The sequence below is a fragment of the Tupaia chinensis genome, unplaced genomic scaffold, assembly GCF_000334495.1.
Source record: "Tupaia chinensis unplaced genomic scaffold, TupChi_1.0 Scaffold000610_1, whole genome shotgun sequence".
In the NCBI taxonomy this organism is placed as follows: Eukaryota; Metazoa; Chordata; class Mammalia; order Scandentia; family Tupaiidae; genus Tupaia; species Tupaia belangeri.
The window spans coordinates 130203-157544 of record NW_006160129.1 but is presented as its reverse complement, the minus strand read 5'-3'; the positions used below and the strand labels follow the sequence as shown (position 1 = coordinate 157544).

At 40.6% G+C, this 27342-nt stretch overlaps 1 protein-coding gene and 1 pseudogene across 4 annotated transcripts in view; one reads left to right on the top strand and one right to left on the bottom strand.

Moving 5' to 3' along the window:
• The window catches only part of TNPO3 (transportin 3), a 94920-nt gene that overhangs the window by 27621 nt on the left and 39957 nt on the right, over nucleotides 1–27342 (top strand). For 3 of the 4 annotated variants that reach the window (XM_014591724.2, XM_006158805.3, XM_006158806.3), the window contains 7 exons: nucleotides 2657–2857; nucleotides 4298–4371; nucleotides 6993–7149; nucleotides 15353–15496; nucleotides 20788–20963; nucleotides 21453–21591; nucleotides 25286–25432. In XM_014591724.2, coding sequence (XP_014447210.1) covers nucleotides 2657–2857; nucleotides 4298–4371; nucleotides 6993–7149; nucleotides 15353–15496; nucleotides 20788–20963; nucleotides 21453–21591; nucleotides 25286–25432 — 1038 coding nt within the window. Of the gene's footprint in view, nucleotides 1–2656; nucleotides 2858–4297; nucleotides 4372–6992; nucleotides 7150–15352; nucleotides 15497–20787; nucleotides 20964–21452; nucleotides 21592–25285; nucleotides 25433–27342 lie in introns of those variants that run through there. The other variant, XM_027775868.1, reaches the window with a different exon arrangement.
• On the bottom strand, nucleotides 10340–10553 carry LOC102482027 (small EDRK-rich factor 2 pseudogene; annotated as a pseudogene).

Genomic DNA, 27342 nt, shown 5'->3' with positions numbered 1-27342 from the left:
GGGCCCTTTTCGCTTTCCACGTAGCCTCAAAACATATTCTCTACAGTAGTTTCTTTTCTTTTCTTTTTTCTTTTTTTTTTTTCTTTTTTGAGAGAGAGATTTTTTTGCTATAATAGTGCATGCACTTGCCAGAGAGACAGAAGGCGAGAAGTCACCCTCCAGGGAGGATGGCCATACTGCAATCCCTTCTCTTCCAGTTTCCTCTCAGGATTTTGGGCATACACGCACACACGTCCAGCATGAGTGTTAAGTCTCTAGGTCCAGGACTCAAACTATGGCTATGTGGGAGTCCAGCCACATAACCATTATGCCATCAGCTGGTCTCCAGCAGAGTTTTTTTACAGAACTTTCCTCAAACAGCTTACATGGCAGTTGGCTTTCCTTGGGGATAACTAGATAACGCCTCGTTTTATTGTTAATGTTCATTAGCATTTTGGTATGGCTGTTGAATGCTCTGTTTTTGTGAGTCTGTTTGTAGAGATCCTGAAGTTTTGTAGAGTCTTTTTGCTCATTGAAAAAAATCATTTTGAGTAAAAAAGATATTTTGATGGTGTATTAAATTGTTGATGTGCTTAGGTTACTGGTTAGAAAATGAATGGCTAAAAATTTCGTGATTGGATGATTTTTTTTTTTTAATTGCCAGAGGCACTTGCCCACGAGACAGAGAGAGAAAGCACCCCCCCAGTGTGGCATGATCATGCCTCAGTTCCTTCTCCTCCATTTCTCTATCCTGTTGGGATTTTGGGTATGTGCACATATGTGGCTAGAATGTTTTTCAAACGCCTGGGGCCGAGATCCAAACCATGTATTTGGCCATGTAGAATCTGGCTCCTTTAACCACCAGGCTATTGGTGCTGGGCCAAGACTGTAGGACTTTTTACTTGAGGGGTGAAAATTGGCATTATTGGGGACCAGCAGGTGGCGTGGTGGTTAAGGCACTGGACACTCCCACATGACTGACACTCCCACATGACTGACTGCAGTTCAAATACCGGATCTGGTGGCTTGCTTTCTCACTTTCCTTCTCTCTCTCTCTCTGTATGTATCTCTCTCTGGTCAAATTAAAAGAAATGAATGAATAAATAAAATTAAATAAATAATTATTAAAAAAAGAAAATTGGTATTATCAGCGTTACATTAATAAATTAAACTTTATTCTTCCTCCCTCCTTTACTTCCTTCCCTCCTTCCTTCATAATTTGCAGTGTGCACTTAACCAGGGGTAGCGGAATGAGAAAGCATTCCCAAGGGGTTGCCACAGTCCCCTGTCCTCCACTCTCCTCTTGTGACCCCACGCATGTACACACACACACACACACACACACACACACACACACATACACACCATGTCCCTCAAGCCACTTTCTCTAGACTTGAACCATGCAGTTAGCTATTCAGGATCAACCACCCTGATCACCACACCACTGGCTGGCCCTGTTTATTTTTTGAGTATTTTTGAGATACTATGCTAGGAGTAAAAAAATCAAGGAAATTATGAAATTCATCATATCTGGAAGTTAATGTTTCATGCCTACTTTGTGCCAACTTATTGTTTGATAGTTAAATTTTATGTCATTGAACCTGTAATTGTGAAATTCAGTCTCTTTTTCAGTTTACTTTAGGAGTTGTAAACTGAAGACCACTTAGTCTACTTGTTTCTATATCTTGCTGCTTATCTATCTTTGATAACATTTGAAGGATGACTATATGTTACTTGGGAAGTCATCTGGCTTCCTAAGAAATAGACTAGAAAATCTATGTATCTCCCTTCACAGTTGGCCATATTCCTGAATTGAGATTGATACTTTTCTTAAGTCTACTCTTGCCAGTCCATTTTAGCCTTCTTCTATGAAGAGGGCAGCTTAGTGTAGAATTGGATTAGAATTTATCAGTTATTAATTACTTACTATGTACTCCATTACTTTGTTTCCAGAATTATCTTCAAAATAGAACTCCCCTTTATGGTCGTGACTAGCTGCTTGAGACCAAATACTGTGCTTCTGCTTTTTGTATTTTTTTCTATGGATACATTTATTTTCTCCTGTAAAAATCATTTTAGTAGCATGTGTAGCACTTTGCCAAATATAAAAATATCAGAAAATAATTGAAGTATATGAAATATTCACTTGGGCCAAGATAGTTTTTCCGCTGTTTTATCAGGAACTAAAGATTGAAAGGTAGACCTACTGAGACTAATATGAAATACATTCTCCTGTTTATACATATTTTAAGACAGTTTCTAGAATCAATTCTGAGTGAACAAGGCATGTTTACTTCAAGTCAGAAAAGATAAGAAACACCCTACAGATGAGAGTTAGAAGTTACACAGTGACATTTTAGCTTCAGTAGAAAGTTTTGAGACATTTTTCCTTCATACCCTCTTCACACTAATGATTCTAAGCTGCAAGGTTGTTTCTGTTAATTCAATTGGTAGCTCTCATGGTTTCCTAGGGTGAGTCAGACTTTAATTAGTACTTTTGTTAAATAGGGCATATAACGATATAGTTTTGAATTATTGGATGAATTAATTGGTAGTTTAGCTTGTCAGACTTTTCTTTCATTATTCTTTGGTCTAAATATGTTTATGTATTGAGGTTATATGGCATTGAAATTTAGATAAAGTCTCATTTTTAAGTCATCTTTGTCTGATCTTTCAGGTTCATGCGTGGGAGATTTCAGACCAATTGTTACAGATCCGACAGGATGTGGAATCATGCTATTTTGCTGCACAGACCATGAAAATGAAGATTCAGACCTCATTTTATGAGCTCCCCACAGACTCTCATGCCTCTTTACGGGACTCATTGCTAACCCATATCCAGAACTTGAAAGACCTGTCACCTGTCATTGTAACGCAGGTAAACCCTGTGCTTCTCATTAGGGACATTTGTAAGACCATTTGGATTAATCCAGTTTATTTTGTTCAATATTGCTAAACCATGTGAGGTGATATTAGCAAATTTATTGCAAGCTCCTTGCTGTATTATAAGGGGATAGAAAGTGAAAATTTTAATCTCTTGTATTAATTTGGAATTCACTTAAATTATCCTGATTACCAGAAGTGGGGAAAGGTGAGTGTGTATTTTCATAGGCATGCATGTGCCCCCTGCTATTAAAAATTGCTGATGAGGAGCCAACAGGTGTTGTGGAGGTTAAGACAATGGATCCCACATGGCCAGCTGTATCGTTCGAGTCCTGGACCCAGTGGCTTGGAAATCATGCTGGGCGCATGTTTGTATGTGTGCCCAAGACACTAAGAAGAGAATGGAGGAAGGATCGTGGCATGGCCATCCCTTCTGTGGGGGTGATTTCTCACTTTCACTCTCTCTCTCTTTCTGTCTGTGTCTGGCGAGTGCATGTGCCCTACGTAGCCCCCAAAATAAATTAGCTGACGATAAAGATCCTATTCTAAGCTGGATCAGAGCGGGGTCTGGGCTGATGGGAAGCAACATTATGAATGAAATGGCGAACTAGAGCATTTGGCCTTTCCTCTTCGATAGGGAAAAACATTAGAAAGGAAAACTGGAAGCTTCCATGCATACATAATCACATGTGTTTTCTGCTTGGCACAGATGTGTCTTTTGTGCTTTCACATAAGTCTTCAAGAGGAGAAATGGAGGGACCAGCAGTTAGCGTAATGACTATGTCACTGGACTCCCATGTAGTTGACTGCGATTTGAGTCCCGGACCCAGTGACTTAAACTCACACTGGGTGCGTGTGTGTGCGTGCCCAAGATCCCGAGAGGAGATGGAGGAGAAGGGATTGCGGTGTGGCCATCCCCCCTGGGGGTGATTTCTCGCTTTTTGTCTTTCTGTCTCTCTCTGTCTTTCTGGTAAGCGCACGTGCCCTATAGCAAAAACCTCTCAAAAAAAAAAAAGTGGGCGGGGGAGGGAAATGGAAAGAGAAGGGAAATTGCAATCCATTAGTTGAGGCCTGAGTCCAAGTTAGACTTTTTCAGAAGCTTTGGCCTTATGGCAAAGCATAGTTTATCTGCTCACGAAGTTCTGTGGTATTGCTGAGTGAAGGTAGTGAAATGAAAATCTACAGCCTATCCTTTCTAATTTTTTTGTGTTATTTTTGTTTTGTTTTCAGTTTTTAAAAGTATTAGCTTTTAAATTCCAGCAATTTGCAGCTAGCCCAGAAGAGTTTACATGTGGTACAAGTAGTTGTGGTGATGGGGGAGTGTCAGTTTGTCATATTGTTTGGAAGACATTTAGTTCCTATGCTTTCCAATTAATATTGGTAACCCTATTTTGGTTCATCTGTTCTATTCACTTATTTAACATCTTTTATTCAGCTTGCTTTAGCAATAGCAGACCTTGCCCTACAGATGCCTTCCTGGAAGGGATGTGTACAAACATTGGTGGAAAAGTAAGTAATTTGTATTATGCTAGCATTTGGAACTACCATTCACCTGCACAGAAAAGTTTCTTAACATTAGCTATACTTAACTGTTTCCCTGAACTCTTAACATACAATTATGTTACTAACCTATGTTAGATTGAAAGAAACTCACTTAAAATACTCCTGTAGGAATATATCACATAGATGGGGCCAACAGGTGGCATGAAGGTTTTAAGGCAATGGATCCCACAATGTATCCCACTGTGTGGTTCAAGTCCCAGACCAGACAGCTTGAGAAACATGGCCAGGTGTTGCATGTGTGCCCAAAAAATCCTAGAAGAAAAAGGAGAAGGGATTGTGGTGTGGCCATCCCCTCACTTCCGCGCCCCTCACCAGGGGTCATTCTCATGTTCCCTCTCTCTCTCTGTCTCCTATGAGTCCATGTACCCCGTAGCAAAAAATAAAAAACATATCATGTGTACTGCGAAATAGTCTCATAATTCACACGGACACACACACACACAGACATACACATTTCTTTAATTAAATACAGTGAAGTCTTTCATTGCTTGTGGATCAATTAATTTTTTTGTTTGGAGAGGTTTTTGCTATAGGGCACATACACTTGCCAGAAGACAGAGACAGACAGACAGAAAGCGAGAAATCTCTCCCCAGGGAGGATGGCCACACTGCAGTCCCTTCTCCTCCATTCTCCTCTCAGGATCTTGGGCACACACGCACACGCACTCGGTGTGAGTTTAAGCCACTGGATCCAGGACTCGAACCACAATCGACTACATGGGAATGCAATGACATAACCATTACGCCAACTGCTGGTCCTTGTAAATTCTTTTTTTTAAAGAATTAGTTATTTAATTTTTAAACTTACTATTATTTTAAATTTTGCTGTAGGGACTTGGTCTCACCAGGGACAGAAAGAGAGGGAAAATGAGAAAGCCAACTTCCAGGTCTGAGACTCAAACTACTGTTGGCAATGTGAGAGTCCAGCACCTAACCATCATGTCACCTGCTAGCCCTGAGTGTACATTTTTAAACATTGGGTTTTATTTTATGTCCATTGGAAGGACAGTACTCTTTTTCGATGCAAGGATCCCGGAGCTTTGAATAAACCATTTCTCAGGACACTATCAAGACACAATTGATATTCGCTTGTATTTTCTCACTTGGTTAGAAAATTATTTTTGAACAAAGTGGTTGTCTGTTTTACCTTTAATCATAGTGTGTTATTAAAGCCCTTCTACAAATAGTTAATCTTATTTGAGAAAACTCTTTTTTTCTTTAATTGCCAGAGGGCATGCATGTATGCTAGGGGGAAAGGTAGGGAGAAAAAGCATCCCACGGTGGGGCCTGATCATCCCACAATCCCTTCTCCATTTTTAATCTTGAGGATTTTGGGCATGCTCAGGTGCCCTCTATGGTTTTATCAGGCCATTGGATTTGAACTGCGATGGGCCACGTGGGATCGACTCCCAGTGTACAACACTTAACCAATGTGCTATGGCTCAGCCCAAGAAAATTCTTGTTCAGAAAATTAACATATACCGGGCCAGTCAGTGGTGTGGTCGTGTGGTGGTGAAGGTGACTGAATTCTACATGGCTAACTGTGTGGTTCAAGTCCCAGATCCAGTAGCTTGAAAGACATGCCAGGCATTTTTGTGGTGCCCCAAATCCCAAGGGGAGAATGGAGGAGAGGGATTGCAGCATAGCCGGTTCCCTCTGGGGGATGCTTTCTTACTTTTCCTGTTTCTCTCTTCTCTCTGTCTCTCTGTCTCTGTCTCTCTGATGAGCTCATACACCCTATAGCTAATAATAATAATAACACATATTTCTTGAAAATATTTTATTAGAATTATTAAGTTATTATTTTTAATTTGCTATAGGGCACCCGTGCTCACCAGAGACAGAGAGAGGGAAAGTGAGAAAGCCACCAGGTCCAAAACTCGACCCGTGATTGGTTCTGTGGGAGTCCAGCACCTTAATCACCAGGGTGCCTGCTGGTCCTCTTAAATATTCTAACAGTATGCTCTCCTTAGTCATAGTTTACAAGTAACCACTATTAACAACTGGTAGTATAGCCCTGTAGACTTTCCTTTAAGCATTTTAAAATAAAGAAGTGCGTATATAATGTACATTTACCTATTATTTGTCCACTCCATATTTAATATTTTATATATTTTTTTCACTTACTGTATTGTAGACATCTTTGTATGTTATGACATATATAGTTTTACTTTAATTATGACAGCTGTGTATGTTCCTTTATATGGCTGTCTAATCTTTTTAAAATTCTACCTAATTATGGAGGACATTTCAGGATGTAGACATGTATTATGAAAAACTATGAATGGGATTTCAGAACTTTGTACACCAAAAAACACTCATACTTAAATTCCATTTTATGTGAACTTTTTGAAGTCCCCTTAAATATTTCCTCATTGTATATGTGAGTTTTTTTCTGAAAGATAAATGGAATTGCTAGGTCAAAGATTATCTTTTTTTCATTCTTGCTAGTATTGGAAATACTGCTTTTGTTATTAAGGGTTATTCAAATGACTCTTACCTTATATGATTGTGTATTTTTTGGCTTTAAATACCTTATGTCATGTCTCTCCCCTTTTCTTTTCCAGATATAGCAATGATGTAACTTCTCTGCCTTTTCTGCTGGAGATCCTTACTGTGTTACCTGAAGAAGTACATAGTCGTTCGTTACGAATTGGGGCTAACAGGCGCACAGAAATTATAGAAGATTTGGCCTTCTACTCTAGTACAGTAGTATCTCTGTTGGTAAGTTTTGAAATAGGAAGTTGCGTGGCCAGCAGGTAGCATGGAGGTTAAGACTCTGGATCCCACGTGGCTGAATGCGTGGTTCAAGTCCCTTACCCAGTGGTCGACTGTGGTTGAGTCTGGCACCTTGTGGCTTGAAGTAAGTTGTTGATGGGCAGATGTGCGTGCCCAAAATTCTGAGAGGAGAAGGGTTTGCAGTGTGGCCACCCCCGCCCCCAGGGCGTGATTTCTCTGTCTGTCTGTCTGTCTCTCCAGTGAATGCACATACCTTATAACAGAAATCCCTCAAAAAAAAAATTCATTGGAAAAAAATTTTTTAATCTTTAATTGCTAGAGAGCATGTGCGTTTACTGGAGAGAAAGAAAGCCCCCTATTGGGGCATGGTCACATGCAATCCTTTTTCCTTGGCATTAGGATTTTGGACATGCAGGCACATATGCTTCACATGTTTTTTCAAGCAACAGGTCTGAGAAGTGAACTGCCTTGGGCCTAGAAAAAAAATTTTTTTTTTTTTGGGTGGGGGAGTTTTTTGCTATAGGGCATGTGTGCTCGCCAGACAGACAGAGACAGAGAGACAGAAAGCGAGAAATCACCCCCCAGGGGGGATGGCCACGCCACAATCCCTTCTCCTCCATTCTCCTCTCGGGATCTTGGGCACACACACACACGTGCCCGGCATGAGTTTTAAGCCACCGGGTCCGGGACGCAAAGCGCGGTCAACTACGTGGGAGTCCAGCGACATAGCCATTACGCTAACTGCTGGTCCCGAAAAAAAATTTTTTAAAGAATTAATTTCACCTGAGTTTTGCCAGAGAAAGAGAGAGAGAGGGAGAGTTAGAAAGCAAGGTCTCAGATCTAGGACTCAAACTGAGGTCACCCATGTGGGAATTCTAGCGCCTTAACCACCATGCCACCTACTGGCCCCTAGAAAGTGTATTCTTTTAAGTTAAATATGTTTAATTTTTCACTCAGCCAATTATTTTAAAGAAATATTATTGTAGGGACCAGCAATTAGCGTAATGGCTATGTCACTGGAGTCCCGTGTAGCCAACCGCAGTTTGAGTCCCGGACCTGGTGTCTTAAACTCACGCCCGTGTGTGTGTGTGTACCCAAGATCCCAAGAGGAGAATGTAGGAGAAGGGATTGCGGCGTGGCCATCCTCCCTGGGGGGTGATTTCTCGCTTTCTATCTCTCTGTCTCTGTCTTTCTAGTGAACGCACATGCCCTATAGCAAAAAAAGAAAAAAAATATTATTGTAGAAAATTGGAAAACACAGGCAAGCAAATTACCATTCAGACCATCTAGAGATAATACTATTAACCATTTAATAAATATGCTTGGTCAACATCTTTTTTTATGAACATATGTACAATTTTTATTTTAACCTTAAATGAGTTTATATTCTACCTACCTTTTTTTTGGGGGGGGAGAGGTTTTTCACTATAGGACACGTTCGCTCACCAGACAGACAGAGAGAGACATAGAGACAGAAAGCGAGAAATCACCCCCCCACCAGGGATGGCCATGCCGCAATCCCTTCTCCATTCTCCTCTCGGGATCTTGGGCACGCACGCACACGCGCACGGGGTGAGTTTTAAGCCACCGGGTCCGGGATGCGAACCGCGGTTGACTACGTGGGAGTCCAGCGACATAGCCATTACGCTAACTGCTGGTTCCCATCTACCTACCTTTTTCACCCTGCCTTTTAGAATCACCCAGCTTTATCTTCCTACTTCAGTAAATGTTTGTCATTTAATAAATATTCAGACTATTTGTCCATTTAGTCCTAAAATATCCTTTATAGTTTTCCCCAATCAGTATCCAGTTTAGAACCAGCCTTATATCAGGTTCTTAATTGCAATTCCCCTTCCTCTTCCTTTTTAAAAATGACATGATTTGTTGAAGAGATTGGTTAATAGTTTTATAGAATATCTGATTACCTCTGGATTGTGTGATTGCCACTTGGGCTCCCAAAGCATGTGCTTGACTTGGCAGTTTGTCACAATCAGCCACAGGCGATAACTTGATTGATGGTGATGCAGTCTGGAAATGATGTTCCTTGTGGTACTTAATAAGGTTCTAATACTGTCATGTAATTTGCCATGATATAGAACCCAGAGGATGAAATTAGTCCAAAATTACCTCCCAGAAAAGACATTTAACTATAATACCAGGTACCAAAGGTCTCTTAAAACCTTTCCCATTCAGTTTTTTCTACGCTCCTTTAACATTTATATTCCATTCTACTTAATGTTAGTATTATATTTTTGTGTTCTACCCTAATAGACCCATTTCTAAACATGGTATTGAGCTTATTTTATTTTATTGTTTGGGTTTTGCCATAAGGTGTTTGTGGTCTTCTGAAAGTGAGAAATTACCCCCATGAGCATGGCCATGTTGCAGTCCCTTCTCCATTCACTCCTCAGGATTTTGGTCATGCATACATATGTGCCCGGCGTGATTTACAAACCACCAAGTTTGGGGCTCAAGCATCGTGGGAGTCCAGCGCCTTAAGCACCAAATCACCCACTAGTGGCATTATTGAACTTTTTTTTTTTGGAGAGGTTTTTGCTATAGGGTGCGTGCGCTCGCCAGACAGAGAGAGACAGAGAGACAGAAAGCAAGAAATCACCCCCCAGGGGGTATGGTCACGCCGCAATCCCTTCTCCATTCTCCTCTCGGGATCTTGGGCACGCACGCACATGCGCCCGGCGTGAGTTTTAAGCCACCAGGTCCAGGACGCGAACCACAGTTGATTACGTGGGAGTCCAGCGACATAGCCATTACGCTAACTGCTGGTTCCCTCATTATTGAACTTTTTAATATTCTTGCTTTTATATAGGAACTGAGTTGGGCTTCTAATTTTTTCCCCCTCTAATTCCCCATTTTGGTAGAACTCAGTGTTTTTTTTTTTTTTTTTTTTTGCAAAACTACTTTTAATACTTTGGGGTGAGCCCCACAGAAATAAAAAACACTGGGAAGAGGTAACCTCCTCACCCCCAGGAGTGGCCCAAGGGGAGAGAGGCTACCTGAGGGGAAGGAAGCACAAAAGGACCCGCTGCAGACTCGGGCAAAGGGAATGCCATTGGTGCTGGGACCTGTGAGCACTGCAGGAGGTAACACGAGTGTGGTGGGACTGGCTCCAGGCACACAGGCGAAGGGCAAGAGAGCTGGACATGAAGCCACAAAACTACTTGGGTTCCTCCTCCTTCTCGTTTGCCTTTATCTGCTTCTGCTGCATGATCTCCGAGTCCTTCTGCTTGCGGGGGGTAGCAGAAAGCCCCTCATTTTGGTGCTTTCCCTTAACCGAGTCGCTCTGCTTTTTCATATTCTTCTGGCGGGCGAGCTCACGCTGGTTACTGTGGGTCATGGCGACGGCAGCGGCTCCGGCCTGCCTCTGTGGCTTCCCCTTGTTCTCTAACATCTCAGTTCTTACTTGCCCCTGCTGTATTTTTACAGATGAACTCTTCTGAAATCTGTGTGGGTGTTTATCTTGCAGCCCTTAAAGGCTTACTTTAAGAAACTAGATTTTAAAAATAATGTAGTTCTCAAAGAGGAAGCAATGATAACTTAGTTCTAATGCTTTATGTTCGTATTTGATTTAATTAGACTTTCTTTTCTTCATGGTGACTAGTTTTAGATATAGGTTCTTTTTTTTTTTTTTTTCTTTCAGTAATCTGTCCTTTTGAGTCAGTAGTTAAATGTACAAGCAGGTACTTCCATTTATGAACATCATATCTGTTATTAAAATTGAAATGTCAGGACCAGTAGATGGAGTAATGCTTACATTCGAGTCCCAGACCTGGCAGCTTAAGACTCAGGCTGGGTCTGTACATGTCTACACTCCTGAGAGGAGAATGGAGGAGAAGGGATTGCAGGTGGCCATCCCCTCAGGGGGTGGTTTCTCGCTTACTGTTTCTCTGTCTCTTCTGTGAGTATACACACTCTATAGCAAAAATCTCTCTTTCAAAAAAAAAAAAATTGAAATGTCACTCAGACACTTAAGGCCAACAAATATATATAACAAATTTATATCAAGAGTTTGAAAGATTCAAGGAGAGGGGGAAGAGAGACAATCAACTCTTAACAGAAATCTCTCAGTGGCTCCAATTCATGTTAAGAGAACTTAGTTACTCCATACATTTTGCAGCTTTCAGCCTTGAACGTCATTAAAATATTATAGGGATTGTTCTTAGGTGCGTTCATTAGTTTACCAAAATAAATTACTATCACAGCCATTTCTAAAAACTCAGCATTGTAATGATCCTAGGCAAATAACTAGCATCTCGGGAGTGTCAGGGAAATAAAATTTCTTTTTTATTTTTTTGGAGAGATTTTTTGCTATAGGGCGCGTGCGATTGCCAGACAGACAGAGAGAGACAGAGAGACAGAAAGCAAGAAATCACCCCCCCAGTGGGGATGGTCACGCCGCAATCCCTTCTTCTCCATTCTCTTCTTGGGATCTTGGGCACGCACGCACACGCGCCTGGTGTGAGTTTTAAGTCACCGGGTCTGGGACGTGAACCGCTGTTGACTACGTGGGAGTCCAGCGACATATCCATTACGCTAACTGCTGGTTCCTCCCCCCCCCTTTTTTTTTGAGAGGTTTCTGCTATAGGGCGTGTGCGCTTGCCAGACAGAGAGAGACAGATAGAAAGCAATGGCCACGCCGCAATCCCGTCTCCTCTCAGGATCTTGGGCACGCATGCACATGCGCCTGGCATGGGTTTAAGCCACTGGGTCCGGGACTCAAACCACGGTTGACTATGTGGGAGTCCAGCAACATAGCCATTATGCTAACTGCTGGTCCCAGGAAAATAAAATTTCTGAAAGTCTGGAGAGAACGTCTAACTTGGGCCAGTAGGTGGCACTGTAGTTAAGGAATTGGACTCCTAAGTGGCTAACTGTAGTTAGAATCCTAGACCTGGTGGCTTGAAAATCATGCTCGGTGGAACTAGCATTTGGCGTAATGGCTATGTCGCTGGATTCCCATGCGATTGACTGTGGTTCAAGTCCCGAACCCGGTGGCTTAAACTCACGCCGGGCGTGGGTGCGTGCGTGCCCAAAGTCTCGAGAGGAGAATGGAGAAGGGATTGCGTCGTGGCCGTCCATCCTAGGAGGTGATTTCTCACTTTCTGTCTCACTGTCTCTCTCTTTCTGGCAAGTGCACATGCTCTATAGCAAAAACCTCTCAAAAAAGAAAAAAGGAAAATTGTGCTGGGCACATGTGTGAGTACCTGAAAAGAGAATGGAAGAGAAGGGATTGCAATGTGGTCATCCCCCGGGAGGGTGATCCTCTCCCCACCCCAATACCTGTGCCCTATAGCAAAAACCTTCAAAAAAAAAAAAAAAAACCTAAAAGGACTTAATCTGAGGAGTAGATTATAGTGTCTTTTGACCGTATTTGTGACATTTTCTCTTCATCCAGCGTGTTTTCTGATGACTTCCTATAAGTAATATAAAACAAGGACATTTAGAATCTCCAGGGGAATTCAAAATTAACATTTTTGCCCGTGAGCTACAGATAACCAGAAAGTTTCAGCCTATGTTCCACATTGTTCTGCTCTGCTTTGTCCAAGTGAACCTTTATTAGTCAGCTGTCATCTGTTTTCATGAAGAGTAATTGATTAGCTAATAATCAATACTAATCAAATAAATAATAAATGATAGGATTCTTACTGCCGACATGCTTAATGCTAGTAAAATAATTGGTTAGTGTCTGATGGATGATTCTGTTTTCCTGTGCTTTTAATATTTCCTGACACTCTTTGGTATAATAACCGCTATCAATGTATGTTAATGTATATATCATTGTACTAATAATTATTTATAATATCGACAAGATTATTGGTGTAGTTCACTTATCTTTAGAGGCTTTTGAAATATAGGAAGTCTTCGATAATATGTTCTGAATTTACAAGCAAATAGAAAAATTTGGGAGGTGGCTGTGTACAGTAATAATGGTTAAAACCATAAACATTGAAGCCAGCCTTAAGTTTGAGTCCTGGCTTTGTTGTTTATTAACTGGGCCATATTGGACAAATTACTTAACCTGTCTGCCTCAGTTTTTTTTTTTTTTTTGTCTATTGAGTTGTTGAAAAAGTCACAACACATTTTTGCATAGAAAAATAGAAAAATACATTATGCCTTTTCTGACAACCCTATATATAATGGGAATAATAGTGTATATTACGTATCATATGAACTAAATAAGTTAATATACCTAAAACAGTGTTTGGAACATATTAAGTACTCAGTAATGTTAAGATGACAGGTGGGCGGGGCCAGCAAGTGGCATGGTGGTTAAAAGGCGCTGGACTCCCACATGGCCGACCATGGTTCAAGTCTCGGACCTGGTGGCTTGCTTTCTGACTTCTCTCTCTCCCTCTGTGTCTCTCTGATCAAACTGGAAAATAATAATGATAATAATAATAAAGTTAAATAAAATAATTAAAAAAAAAAAAGACAGTTGGGCTTAAAGTTTCTTTCATGAGAGGGAAGAGAGACAGACAGAGACAGGCAAGCACTCTTAACAGGATCTCATGCCACAATTCCCTCCCCTGCCCCCAGCCTTTCGGCAAACCAGAATCAGTGGCACATGTGCTTGCCTGATGTGCACACAGCAACCTGTGAGCAAACCTCAGTCCCTATAGGGCCTCCAGCACTACATAGCATTGTCTTCTGCTGCCCACAACAGCTGGGTCCTGTGGATTTCACGGTAGATGAAGTTTTGAATCTGGAGGATGTTCCTGTGTAATTTGTGTCTGCATTGGAGCTGTGAATATCAGAATCTTATTCTTTAGATTGTGGTTGCTATAAGCTGGACTTGAGTGATTTCTTCTTTTATTTTAGTTCATTACAACTACAACTAGTTAATAAGCATATAGTTATCATCTGATCCTGCAAACATAGGGGAGCCTGGCTACCTGAAAGTACAAGTATCAGCCTTTAGATAGTTTAATAATGCATTATGGGATTCTCCCTCTCCTAGCACCTCCTAAAGCCCTGGAAATTATAATGTTTCTTTTTTAAAGAATTATTTATTTACTTTTATTTGTTGTAGTTATTATTTACAATTTTACCAGAGAGAAAAAGAAAGTGAGAAAGCAATTTGCCAGATCAAGGACTTGAACAGTAGTGGGCCATGGGGGAATCCAGTGCCTTAACCAGCAGGCCACCTGCTGGCCCTGGAAGTTATGGTATTTCTAATCCACTGCCTACAAAAACTGTTTTAAAACATTGTTTATTTAAAAAAAAAAACATTTAATTACATCTTACTTTTGAGTACTATATATACATCACAATATATATGTCACAAAAAGTCTACAAAGAGATACAGTGACTTTCTAACTTCTGTTTTGTCTCTTTTATAGTATCTTACTTATAGTAGTGTTACTTTCTGTAAAATAATGTATTGGGTTGTCAGAAAAGTCATGACATATTAGTCTTAACGTTTTTCTGTGCAAAAATACATCATAACTTTTCCGATGACTCAGTAACTAGAGTGTTCAAGTGCTAAAGCTAAAAACATCAGCTTTTCTTGTGGGAATATATGATAGTATGCCTAGCTTATTTCTGTTCTATGAAAATAAGGTTTATAGAGTATCTATTACTTTTTTGGGGGGAAGGGGGGAGGTTTTCGCTATAGGGCGCATGCGCTCGCCAGACAGAGAGACATAGAGACAGAAAGCGAGAAATCACCCCCCAGGGGGGATGGTCATGCCGCAATCCCTTCTCCTCCATTCTCCTCTCAGGATCTTGGGCACGCACGCACACGCGCCCGGCGTGAGTTTTAAGCCACCAGGTCCGGGATGCGAACCGCGGTCCACTATGTAGGAGTCCAGCAACATAGCCATTACGCTAACTGCTGGTTCCCTAGAGTATCTATTACTTTTAAAGCAATCCCGTTGATACTATCTTAATGCAGAAGTAGGAACTAAGAAACCTAGTGAGTTATTCCTGAAACAGTCTATCTTTGGTTAAGTGTGTACCTTTGTATCTCAGTTTTTCCATTGAGAAAGGAGATAAAAGTGTCTATAGGGTTTTATTGGGAATTAAATAGGGTAATAGTGTTTAGAAAAGTGACTTAAAGCATATTTAACTGTTAGCTGTTGTTGTTGTCATCCTTACTATTTCACTTGTTATTGCAAATAATGGTTTGAATAAAGATTGACATAATTTATTTTAATTTTTTTCTTCTCAGATGACCTGTGTAGAAAAAGCAGGGACAGATGAGAAAATGCTTATGAAAGTCTTTCGGTGTTTGGGAAGTTGGTTTAACTTGGGAGTTTTGGACAGTAACTTTATGGCTAACAATAAGTTACTAGCACTCCTTTTTGAAGTTTTGGTAAGTAATGCCTTTATTTATCAAAGTATTTCCACCATAGTAATTTTTAGTAAATAACCATCTGGGACATAACAGTATTTTCCAATTTATGCAGTTAACTGGAAGGTGTATGGTCAGAAAGCATCAATGTCCCTTCTTTGGCTGCCAGGTACCAAATTAAATGTGTCAGGTTTTTTTTTTTGTTTTTTTGCCATGAGGCGTGTGCACTCACTGGAGAGAGACAGAGAGACACAGGGAAAGTGAGAAATCACTTTCCCCAGAGGGGATGGCTATGCTACAGATCCCTTTTCCTCCATTCTCCTCTTGGAATTATAGGTGCGCATACACACACGTGTTTGGTGTAGTTTTCAAGGTGCTGGGTCTGAAATTCAAACCACAGTCGCCCATGTGGAAGTCCAGCACCTTAACCACCACATTACCTGCTGGACCCAAATGTTTCAGTTTTTTTTTTTTTTTTAAGAATTACTTATTTAATTTTATTTATTATTATTCTTATTTTAAAATTTGATCAAAGAGAGAGAGAAGGAAAGCAAGAAAGCAAACCACCAGGTCCAGGACTCAAACCATGGTCGGCCATGTGGGAGTGCAGTATCTCAACCAGCACACCACTTGTCGGCCGCAGGTGGTATCAGTTCTAATATTTAGAATAGAATATACTTATGTTTTAAGAGGAATGCAGTCATATATGCAGATAATTGATTTTTATATTAAAATCCAAGTAGTTGGCCAGTGGATTGCATGGAGATTATGATGGCTAGATCCCACATGGCCCACTGCACAGTTGAGTCCTGGACCTGAGTCCTTGAGAAATACTCCCAGTGTGTGCACACATGTGTGCCAGAAACGTGAGAGGAGAAGGGCTTGTGGCATGACCATCCTCCCTAGAGGGTGATTTCTCACCTTCCTTTTCTCTGATTCTCCGATGAGTACATATGCCCTAAAGCAAAACAAAAATATTTGGGACCGGCAAATGGTGTAATGGTTTTTGTTTTGTTTTGTTTTTGTTTTCCTAAGTAACAGAAAACCACTGGTCTCTTTTTTCTTGTTTTAGAAGTATAAAGTTATGTATTTCTAATAATGGTTATTAAATCGACAGTACTGTGACATAATTACATAAATATCAGAAAATACAAAATAGGAGGAATGAAAAAATGGTCCTTAAGACAGATATAGATCAGATTATCTCTATAGTTGAGCTGATTTAAATATTAATGGATAAGTAGTAATATCTTTCTGTGTATTTGTGCATTTCTTCTTTAAACTTTGGAAAATAATAGTACCTAGTAATATATCCTTTTTTTATTTAAGAATTATCTTAATTAACTTCATTTATTTACTTATTTTTATTTATTTTAATTTGACCAGAGAGGGTCAAAGTGAGAGAGACCAAGAGAGAGGGAAAGCGAGAAAGCAAGCTGTCAGGTCCAGGACTTGAACTGTGGTCGGCGATGTGGAAGTCCAGCGCCCTTAACCACCACGCCATATTCCGCCTCCCCCTCGCCCCCCCCCCCATACTTTTTTCGCCCCCCCCCCCCAGTAATATCTTTTTTTTGGAGAGGTTTTTGCTATAGGGCATGTGCTCTCGCCATAAAGACAGAGAGAGACAGACAGAAAGTGAGAAATCACCTCCCAGAGGGGATTGCCACACTGCAATCCCTTCTCCTCTCAGGATTTTGGGCACGCACACACTCGCTCCCAGCATGAGTTTAAACCACTGGGTCCAGGACTCAAACTGCAGTCAACTACATGAGAGTCCAACAACATAGCCATTATGCCAACTGCTGGTTCCCCCTCCCCCAGTAATATATTCTTGACAGCTGATGTGTGCTTAAAGTAAGATCAGATTTTAGAATAAACAGTATTATTTCAAGCATGAACGTAGAATAGGTCTTTGGAGGTATGAATGACTTTGTCTTCTGAGGGGTTCAACAAAAATACTATTAGTATGAAAAATCTGTCTATACAGGATGTTTGTTGGTGTGTTATTATTTAGAAGATGATAGCATGATGGTCACTGTGAATTAAAGAGAAAGAAAGCATATTCTTCAAGGAGACATTGCCATTCTGTTGTTGTTAGTGTGTTTCTGCTGTCATTTTAATATCAGAAGCTAAGACTCAGGGAAGTTAGGGTGCTGTGATTGTTTTGCTAGTCATTGTCTTTGTCTCAGTGTGTTGGTGCCCTATGTCATAATGGTAATTTTGTTTCTTCTCTCACAAAATCTGTGAAGTGTAGTTGTCATTAATAAAATCATGCTACACTTTTGTTCAAAAATATTGTATATGATTACATGTGAATGGAGGACAGTCTAGAACATTAGTCCCAACTTTTTTGGCATCAATGACCAGTTTCATGGAAGAGTTTTTCATGGACCAGTGGAGGGGGTGTGGTTTTGAGATGATTCAAGTGTGTTGTGTACTTTGTTTCTATTATTATTATGTTGTAATATATAATGAAATAAGTATACAACTCACTGTAATGCAGTATTTGCAGCAGCTCCCCAGAACTAGCATGTGCCTCAGTTCAGCCTGAGATCATCAGGCATTAGATTCTCAAAAGGAGTGAGCAGTCTAGGTCCCATATCTGCATAGTTCATAGTATGTTCATGCTCATGAGGATCTCGCACTGTGCCACTCTGACAGGAGATGGAGCTTAGGTGGTAGTGCAGGCGATGGGGAGCAGCTGTAAATACAAATTTCACTGGTTTTCACCACTCACCTCATGCTACGCGACTAGTTCCTAACAGGCCATAGACCTGTACTGGTCTTTCACCTGGGAATTGGGAACTTTTGGTCTAGAATACACTAATTTAACAGTGTTACTTCTGAAAATTGGGATTGGAGTAAGGAAGAAACTATGTAAATGTGCCAGGATTGTATTCTCTTCTCTACCTAGCCAGTGTCCTAAACCCTCTGCTATTTTTATTTTTTTGAGAATTATTTATTTTAATTAATTTATTTACTTATCTGACTAGAGAGAGAGAATAAATGAAAAAACAAAACGCCAGGTTAAGGACTCAAACCATGGTCAGCCATGTGGGAGACCAACGCCATAACCACTGTACCACCTACTGGCCCCCTTTGCCACTTTTAAGATTACTGTTTCTAGAGACAGAATCAGATATATTCTCATTTTTAATCATTCAGTGGTTCAAAATCATGCCACATTGTAGATTGCTTTATGTTTGGACCACAGCCTTCTTGTAATACTTTTTCCTCTGTAGCTCTTATTTTTAAAAGAAATCTTTTTTAAAAAAATACTTCATATGTACAAGAGAATAAACTCGAACATTTTTCTAACTTTGAAGCATGATAATATAATGAATATCTTTGAACCCTCCACTCAGTCTAAGGAAACCTAAGGAGTAATTCGCGTTTGTGTGTTCTCTCAGTCCTGCTTAGATAGCCTTTTGTTACCCTGGATTTTTTTTTTGGAGAGGTTTTTGCTGTTGGGCGCATCCACTTGCCTGAAAGACACAAAGAGACAGAAAGCGAGAAATCACCCCCCAGGGGGGATGGCCACGCCGCAATCACTTCTCCTCCATTCTCCCCTCGGGATCTTGGGCACGCATGCACACGCGCCCAGTGTAAGTTTAAGCCACTGGGTCTGGGACACAAGCTGCAATTGACTACATGGACGTCCAGCGACATAGCCGTTACTCCAACTGTTGGTCCCGTTACCCTGGATATTTTAAATGTCCTTGTTTTTCATATTCAAGGAAAACTGATGTACATTCACCAGATTGTTCCACCTTCTCTGTGTACTCTCTTAAATAGAAACCATAGAGGCTACCCTCCTTGAACCTCCCAGTTCTAATTTGTATTATAATTCTTAGGTCTTCTCCCCAGCTATCATTTTGGTTTTTTTCTTTACCATGCTTTTGAGTTGGCCTAATTCTTTTTTCTTTCTTTTGTAAGTTTATTCACTACCATTTATGTCTTCCATGAGAGAGAGACAGGTACTTTCAACAGTCTTCATGCTGCTATCTACACCCCAACCTCAACCAGCCCAGATCACAGGCACATATATGTGCCTGGTGTGTGGATTAACTTTTAGAATCTCTCCAGATAACTTTCTCAGAAAATATATATGGAATATAAACTTGGAGTTTTTACGTGCCTAAGAAATATTTTTGTGTTGCTTCTGTTCCTGGTTGATGGTTTGGCTAGGTATTGAATTCTAGGTTCAATATTATTTTCCTTCAAAAGTTTGAAGTCCTTGCTCTCCTTTACTAGTATGCATCCTTGTTAATGAGAAGTTGGCTAACTGTCTGATATTTATGCTTTTCTAAGTTAACCATCTTCTTTCCTGAGAAGCTTTAAGAGTCTTTGTTTAGGACTAGGAGGTGGCGGGGTAGTTAAGGCACTGATCTCACATGGTTAACTCTACAGTTTGAGTCCTCTGACCCAGTGACTTGAAAAGCATGTTGGGTACATGAACGTGCACACTCAAAATCTTGAGAGGAGAATAGAGAAGGGATTACAGCATGGCCATCCTCCCTGGGGAGTGGTTTCTCCTGCATCCCCACCCCTGTGGGTCTCTTTCTATCTGGCGAAGGATGCACCTTATAGCAAAAAAAAACTTAAAAAACAACAAAACTGTTTAACTTTGACATTCTGAAATTTCATGGCGGTTTGTTTAGGTGCGGGTCTTAGGTACTTGTTGAGCATTTCATTTTAGGTGGTATTTGAATATCAAAAAAGTAGTGGAAAGGATCTCTATAGGCTAAAACCAGGGAACAACACGTAGTATTTCATTGGAGGGGCTGATATTAACAAAAACATGGAAATTAAAAATGGCATGACCATGATTGAGGTTCAAGAAGTCTCATTTGGGAGCCAGCAGGTGGCGTGGTAGTCAAGGTACTGGACTCCCACATGGCCAGCTGTGGTTCAAGCCCCAGACCTGGTGGCTTGAAACTCATGCCAAGCATGTGTGCTCAAAATCACAAGAGGAGAATAGAGAAGGGATTATGGTATGGCCATCCTCTCTGGGGGCAGTGGTCATTTCTCACTTTCCCTCTGTCTCTCTTTCTAATGAGTGAGTGCATACACCCTATGGCAAAAACCTTATTTAAAAAACAAACAAACAGAAGTAGACTCATTTGCTTGTCAGAAAAGGAAATAGAAGCTGATGGGGGGTGATTGGTAGATATTGTCTTGTGGAAAGCCACAGCTATTAGGCTTTTAGACATCTAAAATACATATTCAGAAAGAGGCTGTAATTGTTTTCCAGTTATTTGGATCACCTTAACGATCATACCTTTTGCTTTCCTATTCTTGCTACCTCCCAGCAACAAGATAAGACCTCATCCAACCTACACGAAGCTGCTTCAGACTGTGTGTGCTCAGCTCTTTACGCCATTGAGAATGTGGAGACTAACTTGCCATTAGCCATGCAGCTTTTTCAGGGGGTTCTGACGTTGGAGACTGCGTATCATATGGCTGTTGCACGTGAAGATTTAGACAAGTGAGTGATTATTTAAGGCTGGGGTCCTGGCTTTATTGACCTATAGTCTGGTGTTACTCGTCTTATTTGTGTTTCTCCACAAGTCTGTGTAAATATAAAAGCAGTGCATCCTGAAATGCTCTTCTGTTCTCAGCTGAAACTAAAGTGGCACATTGGATGCAGGAGAGGTTGTGGAATTACCAATTCTGTATTTTTGTACTTACAAATGATAATTCTCTAAGAATTAGGGACAAATTGTAAAACATCTAATGTGATTTGATGGGCACTTTTTTCAGTTCTAGTAATGCTGAGAATTTGAACTAACTAATGAGTCATGTGTAGAAATACATGATCTGAGTGATCTCTTACAGAGATTGTGATACACTCTCATGAATAACCACGGGATGCCCCTTGGCTGTGGAATCCCCATTGATTAACAGTATCTATGAGTGTGTGCATGTAATAATCCAGATTTCTGACTTGGTGTTCCTATTTCTCATTCTTTTATAGAGTTCTAAATTACTGCCGTATTTTCACTGAACTGTGTGAGACTTTTCTTGAAAAAATTGTTTGTACTCCAGGCCAAGGTCTTGGAGACCTGCGAACTCTGGAACTGCTGCTTATTTGTGCAGGACATCCGCAATATGAGGTAGTGTCTACATGCTGCTTGGCCATTATTCTCCGTGTTATGTGTTGTTAACTGTTCCATTGGCTAGTGCCCAGTCTTTTATTCTTGGGGAATTATTGTCTTATTATATCCTGTGTTGGAATTTATTTATTTTCAATAATTATTTTATTATTATTTTTTTAAAATTTGCTATAGGGCACATGCAGTTACCAGAGAGAGAGAGGGAAAGTGAGAAAGCAAGCCACCAGGTCCAGGACTCGAACCATGGTTGTCCATGGGGAGTCCAGTACTTTAACCACAACGCCACCTCCTAGCCTGTTTTGGCATTTTTAAAAGAACTATATTTGGGTTTCTGCTTTAACTTTGTTTCTATCTCTTAGCTGCTTAGCTAGGCTGACTGTCGTAGATATCTCAAGGAATTCATTAGAAAGAAAACTGCTTATCTTTCCAGTTACCTCTCTAGCTCCACATACTCCCTAGACCTTTACACCTTAACATATACCAAATTCTAGGGACCAGCAGATGGCATAATGGTTATGTCACTGGACTCCCACATAGTTCGAGGCCCAGACCCAGAAGTTGAACGCATGCCGAGTGCCTAAGTTCCCGAGAGTAGAATAGAAAAGGGATTGCGTCGTGGCCAACCTCCCTGGGGAGTGATTTCTTGCTTTCTGTCTCTCTCTGGCAAGCTCTATGACAAAAATCTCTCTTAAAAAATGGGGCTGGCAGGTGGTGTGGTGGTTAAGGGTGCTGGACTCCCACATGACTGACCACAGTTTTCAAGTCTTGGACCTTGAAGCTTGCTTTCTCATTTTCTGTCTCTCTTTCTCTCTCTCTGTCTGTCCCTCTCTGTCTGGTCTAATTAAAAACACACACACACATACACATACATACATACATACATATACACACACACACACACACACACACCCTAAATTCTAAATGTACCTCCATAAGTCACACCCAGACCTTTTTTCCAGATGAGGAATGGGAATGAAGGAAGTATCAAAAGTTAAAAGTTTAAATCTTTATTCAGGAATCTTGGCACTGGCCCTGTAGTGTAGCCTTAAGCACTGTGTATACGAAGCTGGATCCCACATGCTTGACTAGACTTCAAGGATGGGCCCTGGTCGGTAGGGAGTGTGCCCAGCCATCTCTGTGTATGCACATACCCTTTGACATTAAAAAAATAGTTTTTAATTAAAAATAATCTTTATGGGACCATCAAGAGGTACGATGGTTAAGGCAGCTGAATCCCATATAACCGGCTATGTGGTTTGAGTCCCAGACCTGGTGGCTTGAAGAACATTGCAGTGGGACCAGCAGTTGGCGTAATGGCTATGTCGCTGGACTCCCATGTAGTCAACTGTGGTTTGAGTCCGGGACCCGGTGGCTTAAACTCACACCAGGCTCATGTGCATGCACAAGATCCCAAGAGGAGAAGGGAGTGTGCGGCGTGGCCATCCCCCCTGGGGAGTGATTTCTTGCTTTCTTTCTCTCTGTCTCTCTCTCTCTTCCTGGCAAGCGTACATGCCCTATAGTGGGAAAAAAAAAAATACATGCCAGTATGGAGTCGTCAGGTGGCGTTGTGGTTGTAGGTGCTGAACTGCCACATGGCTGACCGCGGTTTGAATCCCAAACCTGACAGCTTGCTTTCTCACTTTACTTCTCTCTCTCACTCTGAACCTCTCAGGTCAAAATAAAAATAAATAAATAAATAAAGTTACACTGGGTAATTCTTTTTTTTTTTTTTTGGAGAGACTTTCACTATAGGGTGTGTGCGCTCGCCAGACAGAGAGAGACATAGAGACAGAAAGCGAGAAATCACCCCCCCAGAGGGGATGGTCATGCCGCAATCCCTTCTCCTCCATTCTCCTCTCGGGATCTTGGGCATGCACGCACATGCGCCCAGTGTGAGTTTTAAGCCACCGGGTCCAGGACGCGAACCGCGGTCGACTATGTGGGAGTCCAGCGACATAGCCATTACGCTAACTGCTGGTTCCACATAAGGCAATTCTTTACAAAAAAAAAAAAAAAAGCCAGGTACATGTGCATGCATGCCTAAAATCCTGAGAAGAGACTGGAGGTGAAGGGACTGCCATCCTCCTAGGGGATGCTTTATTACTTACCTTCTCTCTGTCTGATCAGTGCTCATGTCCTACATCAAATTGAGGGGGAGGGGAAGAGAATGAAAAATAATTTTTATGACACCCTGTCTTTCTTAAGTTTGCTAGATTTTTAAAAGAATTATTTATTTAATTTTATTTATTATTATTCTTCAATTTGACCAGAGATACAGAGGCAGAGAAAGGGAGAGTGAGGAAGCAAGCTGCCAGGTTTGGGACTCAAATTGTGGTTGGCCATGTGACATTCTAGTGCCTTAACCACTACTCCCACTACTCCATCTGCCAGCCCCAGGTTTGCTAGATTTTTTTTTTTGAGAGATTTTTGCTATAGGGCGCGCGCGTGCGCTCGCCAGACAGAGACAGACAGAGAGATAGAAAGCGAGAAATCACCCCCCAGGATGGCCACGCCGCAATCCCTTCTCCTCCATTCTCCTCTCGGGATCTTGGGCATGCACGCACACGCGCCCTGCGTGAGTTTTAAGCCACCGGGTCTGGGATGCGAACCGCGGTCAACTACATGGGAGTCTAGCGACATAGCCATTATGCTAACTGCTGGTCCCAGATTATTTTTTTTAATCTCTATTCAAGGGACCAGCAGATGGCATAATGGTTATGTTGCTGGACTCCCACATGGTCTACTGCAGTCCTCGTCCCAGACTTGGAGGCTTCAGCTCACACGGGGGTCGGGGGGGTGTGAGCATGCCCAATATCCCGAGAGGAAAATGGAGGAGAAGGGATTGTGGCATGGCCATCTCCCTGGGGATGGGGGCAGGGGGATGATTTCCTGCTTTCTGTCTCTATATCTTTCTGGCGAGTGCACTTGCCCTATAGCAAAAATCTCTCTAAATAGATAAATAAATTTCTATTTGAGATGTCTGACCTCCTCTTTATAGTGAAAGAAGTAAGAAAGAAGTGCTCCTGCGTTGTACATTGTTTTAAATCTATTTTACCATGTCCACACTTAGGCACAGCAGCCCCGTGATTCTTAACCCTTTTCCTATCACACAAAATATTATGCATATCTATTTTGTAATTTCATGAGGACATGTTATAGCACTGCACAATAATTATCACTGCTTTAAACAGTTCCATATGGAAGATAGGTTGTGAGTAAAATCCCACGCCTTAAACCCTTTTTCTCCCACTCAAGAAAGTTGGTGAATGAAAGTGCCACAAGACTGATTCAGTTATGTTCAGAGAATTACAGATGGTTTGCCTGGAAAGAAATTCTAAAATATACAATGAAATAATTTCACAATTTGGGAAAAACATTTTAAAAGAGATTTCCACTTTTCAGTTTCTCATCTCATGGAGTTAAGCCAGTTAAAAGGCTCCTCTTTCTCTAGGAGATTTGTTATTAGCCCTGCAAATGATCTTCTCCCACTAGACCCTATACTCCACACAGGATAACTAGCTTTATATTTCTTATTTTGCCCTAAGACGACTTCTCTAGAAGTATGTTGGATTTTGAATTATGTTATTTAAATGTGTATCTTTTCTCCTGTGTGGCCCTAGTAATAATAAGACTGTCTTTTTATTCTATTCCTTTCCCATTCAAATACATGATCTTTTCTCTTTTAACCTAACAGGTAGTAGAAATTTCCTTTAATTTTTGGTACCGACTTGGAGAACATTTGTACAAAACTAATGATGAGGTTATCCATGGCATCTTCAAAGCTTATATCCAGAGGCTGCTTCATGCCTTGGCTCGGCACTGCCAGCTGGAACCAGACCATGTAAGTTCTCTTCTTCAAATCATCAGTGCTAATTTGAAAAGGAACTGGAAAGATAGAGAACAAAGGTAATAGAGAATTCACAGACTTTATCGCTGCAGCTTGAACCGAAGAAGTTATTGCCATTCTAATGAAGAGTGTTTGGGTGTGCGCGCACATGCACCTGGTGTGTTTTTCAAGCTGCCAGGTATGGGATTGAACCATGTGTTCAGCCATATAGGATCCAGCCATCTCAGTTACTTACTTGTTGCCCTCAAGGTGTAAACTATTTTTTTTACTCTTTTTGTTTTTCTCCCCCTCAAGTTATGTATTTCTTCCATGAGTGAAAGAGACAGAGACAAGAACCCTCTTGGTGTCTTGATGCACGTGATTGATCCATCATCAGCTTCATCCAGCCCTGAATCATGGGCAGTCACGTGCCTGGTGTATTCAGGGAAGTCTCCAGGCTTGTTCTGGGAACTTTCCCATGTAGGATTGGCTTCACAGAATGTTGCATTATTACTGCTTTCCATCATCTGGCCCTTACGCTACTTGTGATTGAGTAAGATATGTGGTTAGATGAAAACTAACACAAAAATGAAATAGTTGTTTGAGAATGTTGAAAATTACTTGTGATTTCCTCCCAGATATATACACACTTTTCTTTAATGTTGTTTATACTGATTTTGTAATTTTAAAGAAAACATAGACATTCCTAGTTGAAGAAAACATACTAGAAATATTATAAAATAGTCTTTTGGGAAAGTCTTCAAATTCCATGTTTTTCTTATTTTATTCACATTTTGTCACATTTATTTAATCATTTTGGTTGGCTGATAAAACCTGTCCTTTAGTATATCTGGATTAAGTTTAATTGCTTAGAGTTAAAACAGTCATGCTAGTCACTTCCTAATTTTAATGTTAATGTTGTGTTTAAGTCATGGTATTTGGTTTCTCCCCAGAACGTTAGTGATGGTCTAGTCTATTTATTTGTTTTCAAACCTTTTTGTTTTTAACTAAGGAATCCTATCTTTAACTACATTTTATTTTGAAGCCAAATATGTAAATAAAAACAGGGCTGCGATAATTTAAATAGATCTACTTGTTTAATACCCGTTTTCCCTTTGCTAGTTCCATGGCATTGTTCCCTTGCAAGTAATTCCATAACTGTATCCATCTGTGCTTTATCATTTTCTCTGTTATCTAAGTTGATGCAGCCATCGTGTGAGCTAGATTATCAATTCTCAACAGTACTAAAGACTTTTTTTCCAGGTATTTTGGTCTAAGATCCTTTTTTTTTTTTTTTTTTAAAGAATTATTTATTTGACTTCATTTATTATTATGCAGTTTTACCAGAGAGAGAAAGGGAGAATGAGAAACCAAGCCACTAGGTCTGGAACTCAAACCATGGTTGGCCATGTGGAAATCCAACAGCTTAACCACCATGCTACCATGCACCAGATCTATGATTTTTTTTTTCCATTCATTTTTCTCTATTTATAGTTTATGTTCAATGTAAGTCAATTCCATAACATGAGAAGTTACTAAGAATCAAAGCATAAATACACAAACACAATATACAATCTAAAACAGATGTACAGCATTCAGGTATGAAGCAAATGGGAGTGTTCATTCACACACACAGTGGCTTCAGATCTGCTCAATCTGTTTCTCCTCATGTACATTTCTGAAGATGAGGAAAATGACTTTCTGGCCATATTAGATACTGGAACAGAACAAGCGTCAGTGTGTGACCATGTGAACAAAATATTTCAGGGACATATATTTTTTAAAAGGTTTTGTGTTGAGACTGTTGTAAAAGACTTTCCAGAATCAAACTCACTTGAGGTTCTAACTCTCTAAAAATATTGACTGATAACAGAAAGTGTTCCAAGTGTGGGTATTCTGACCCATAGGTTAAAAAAAAAAAAATA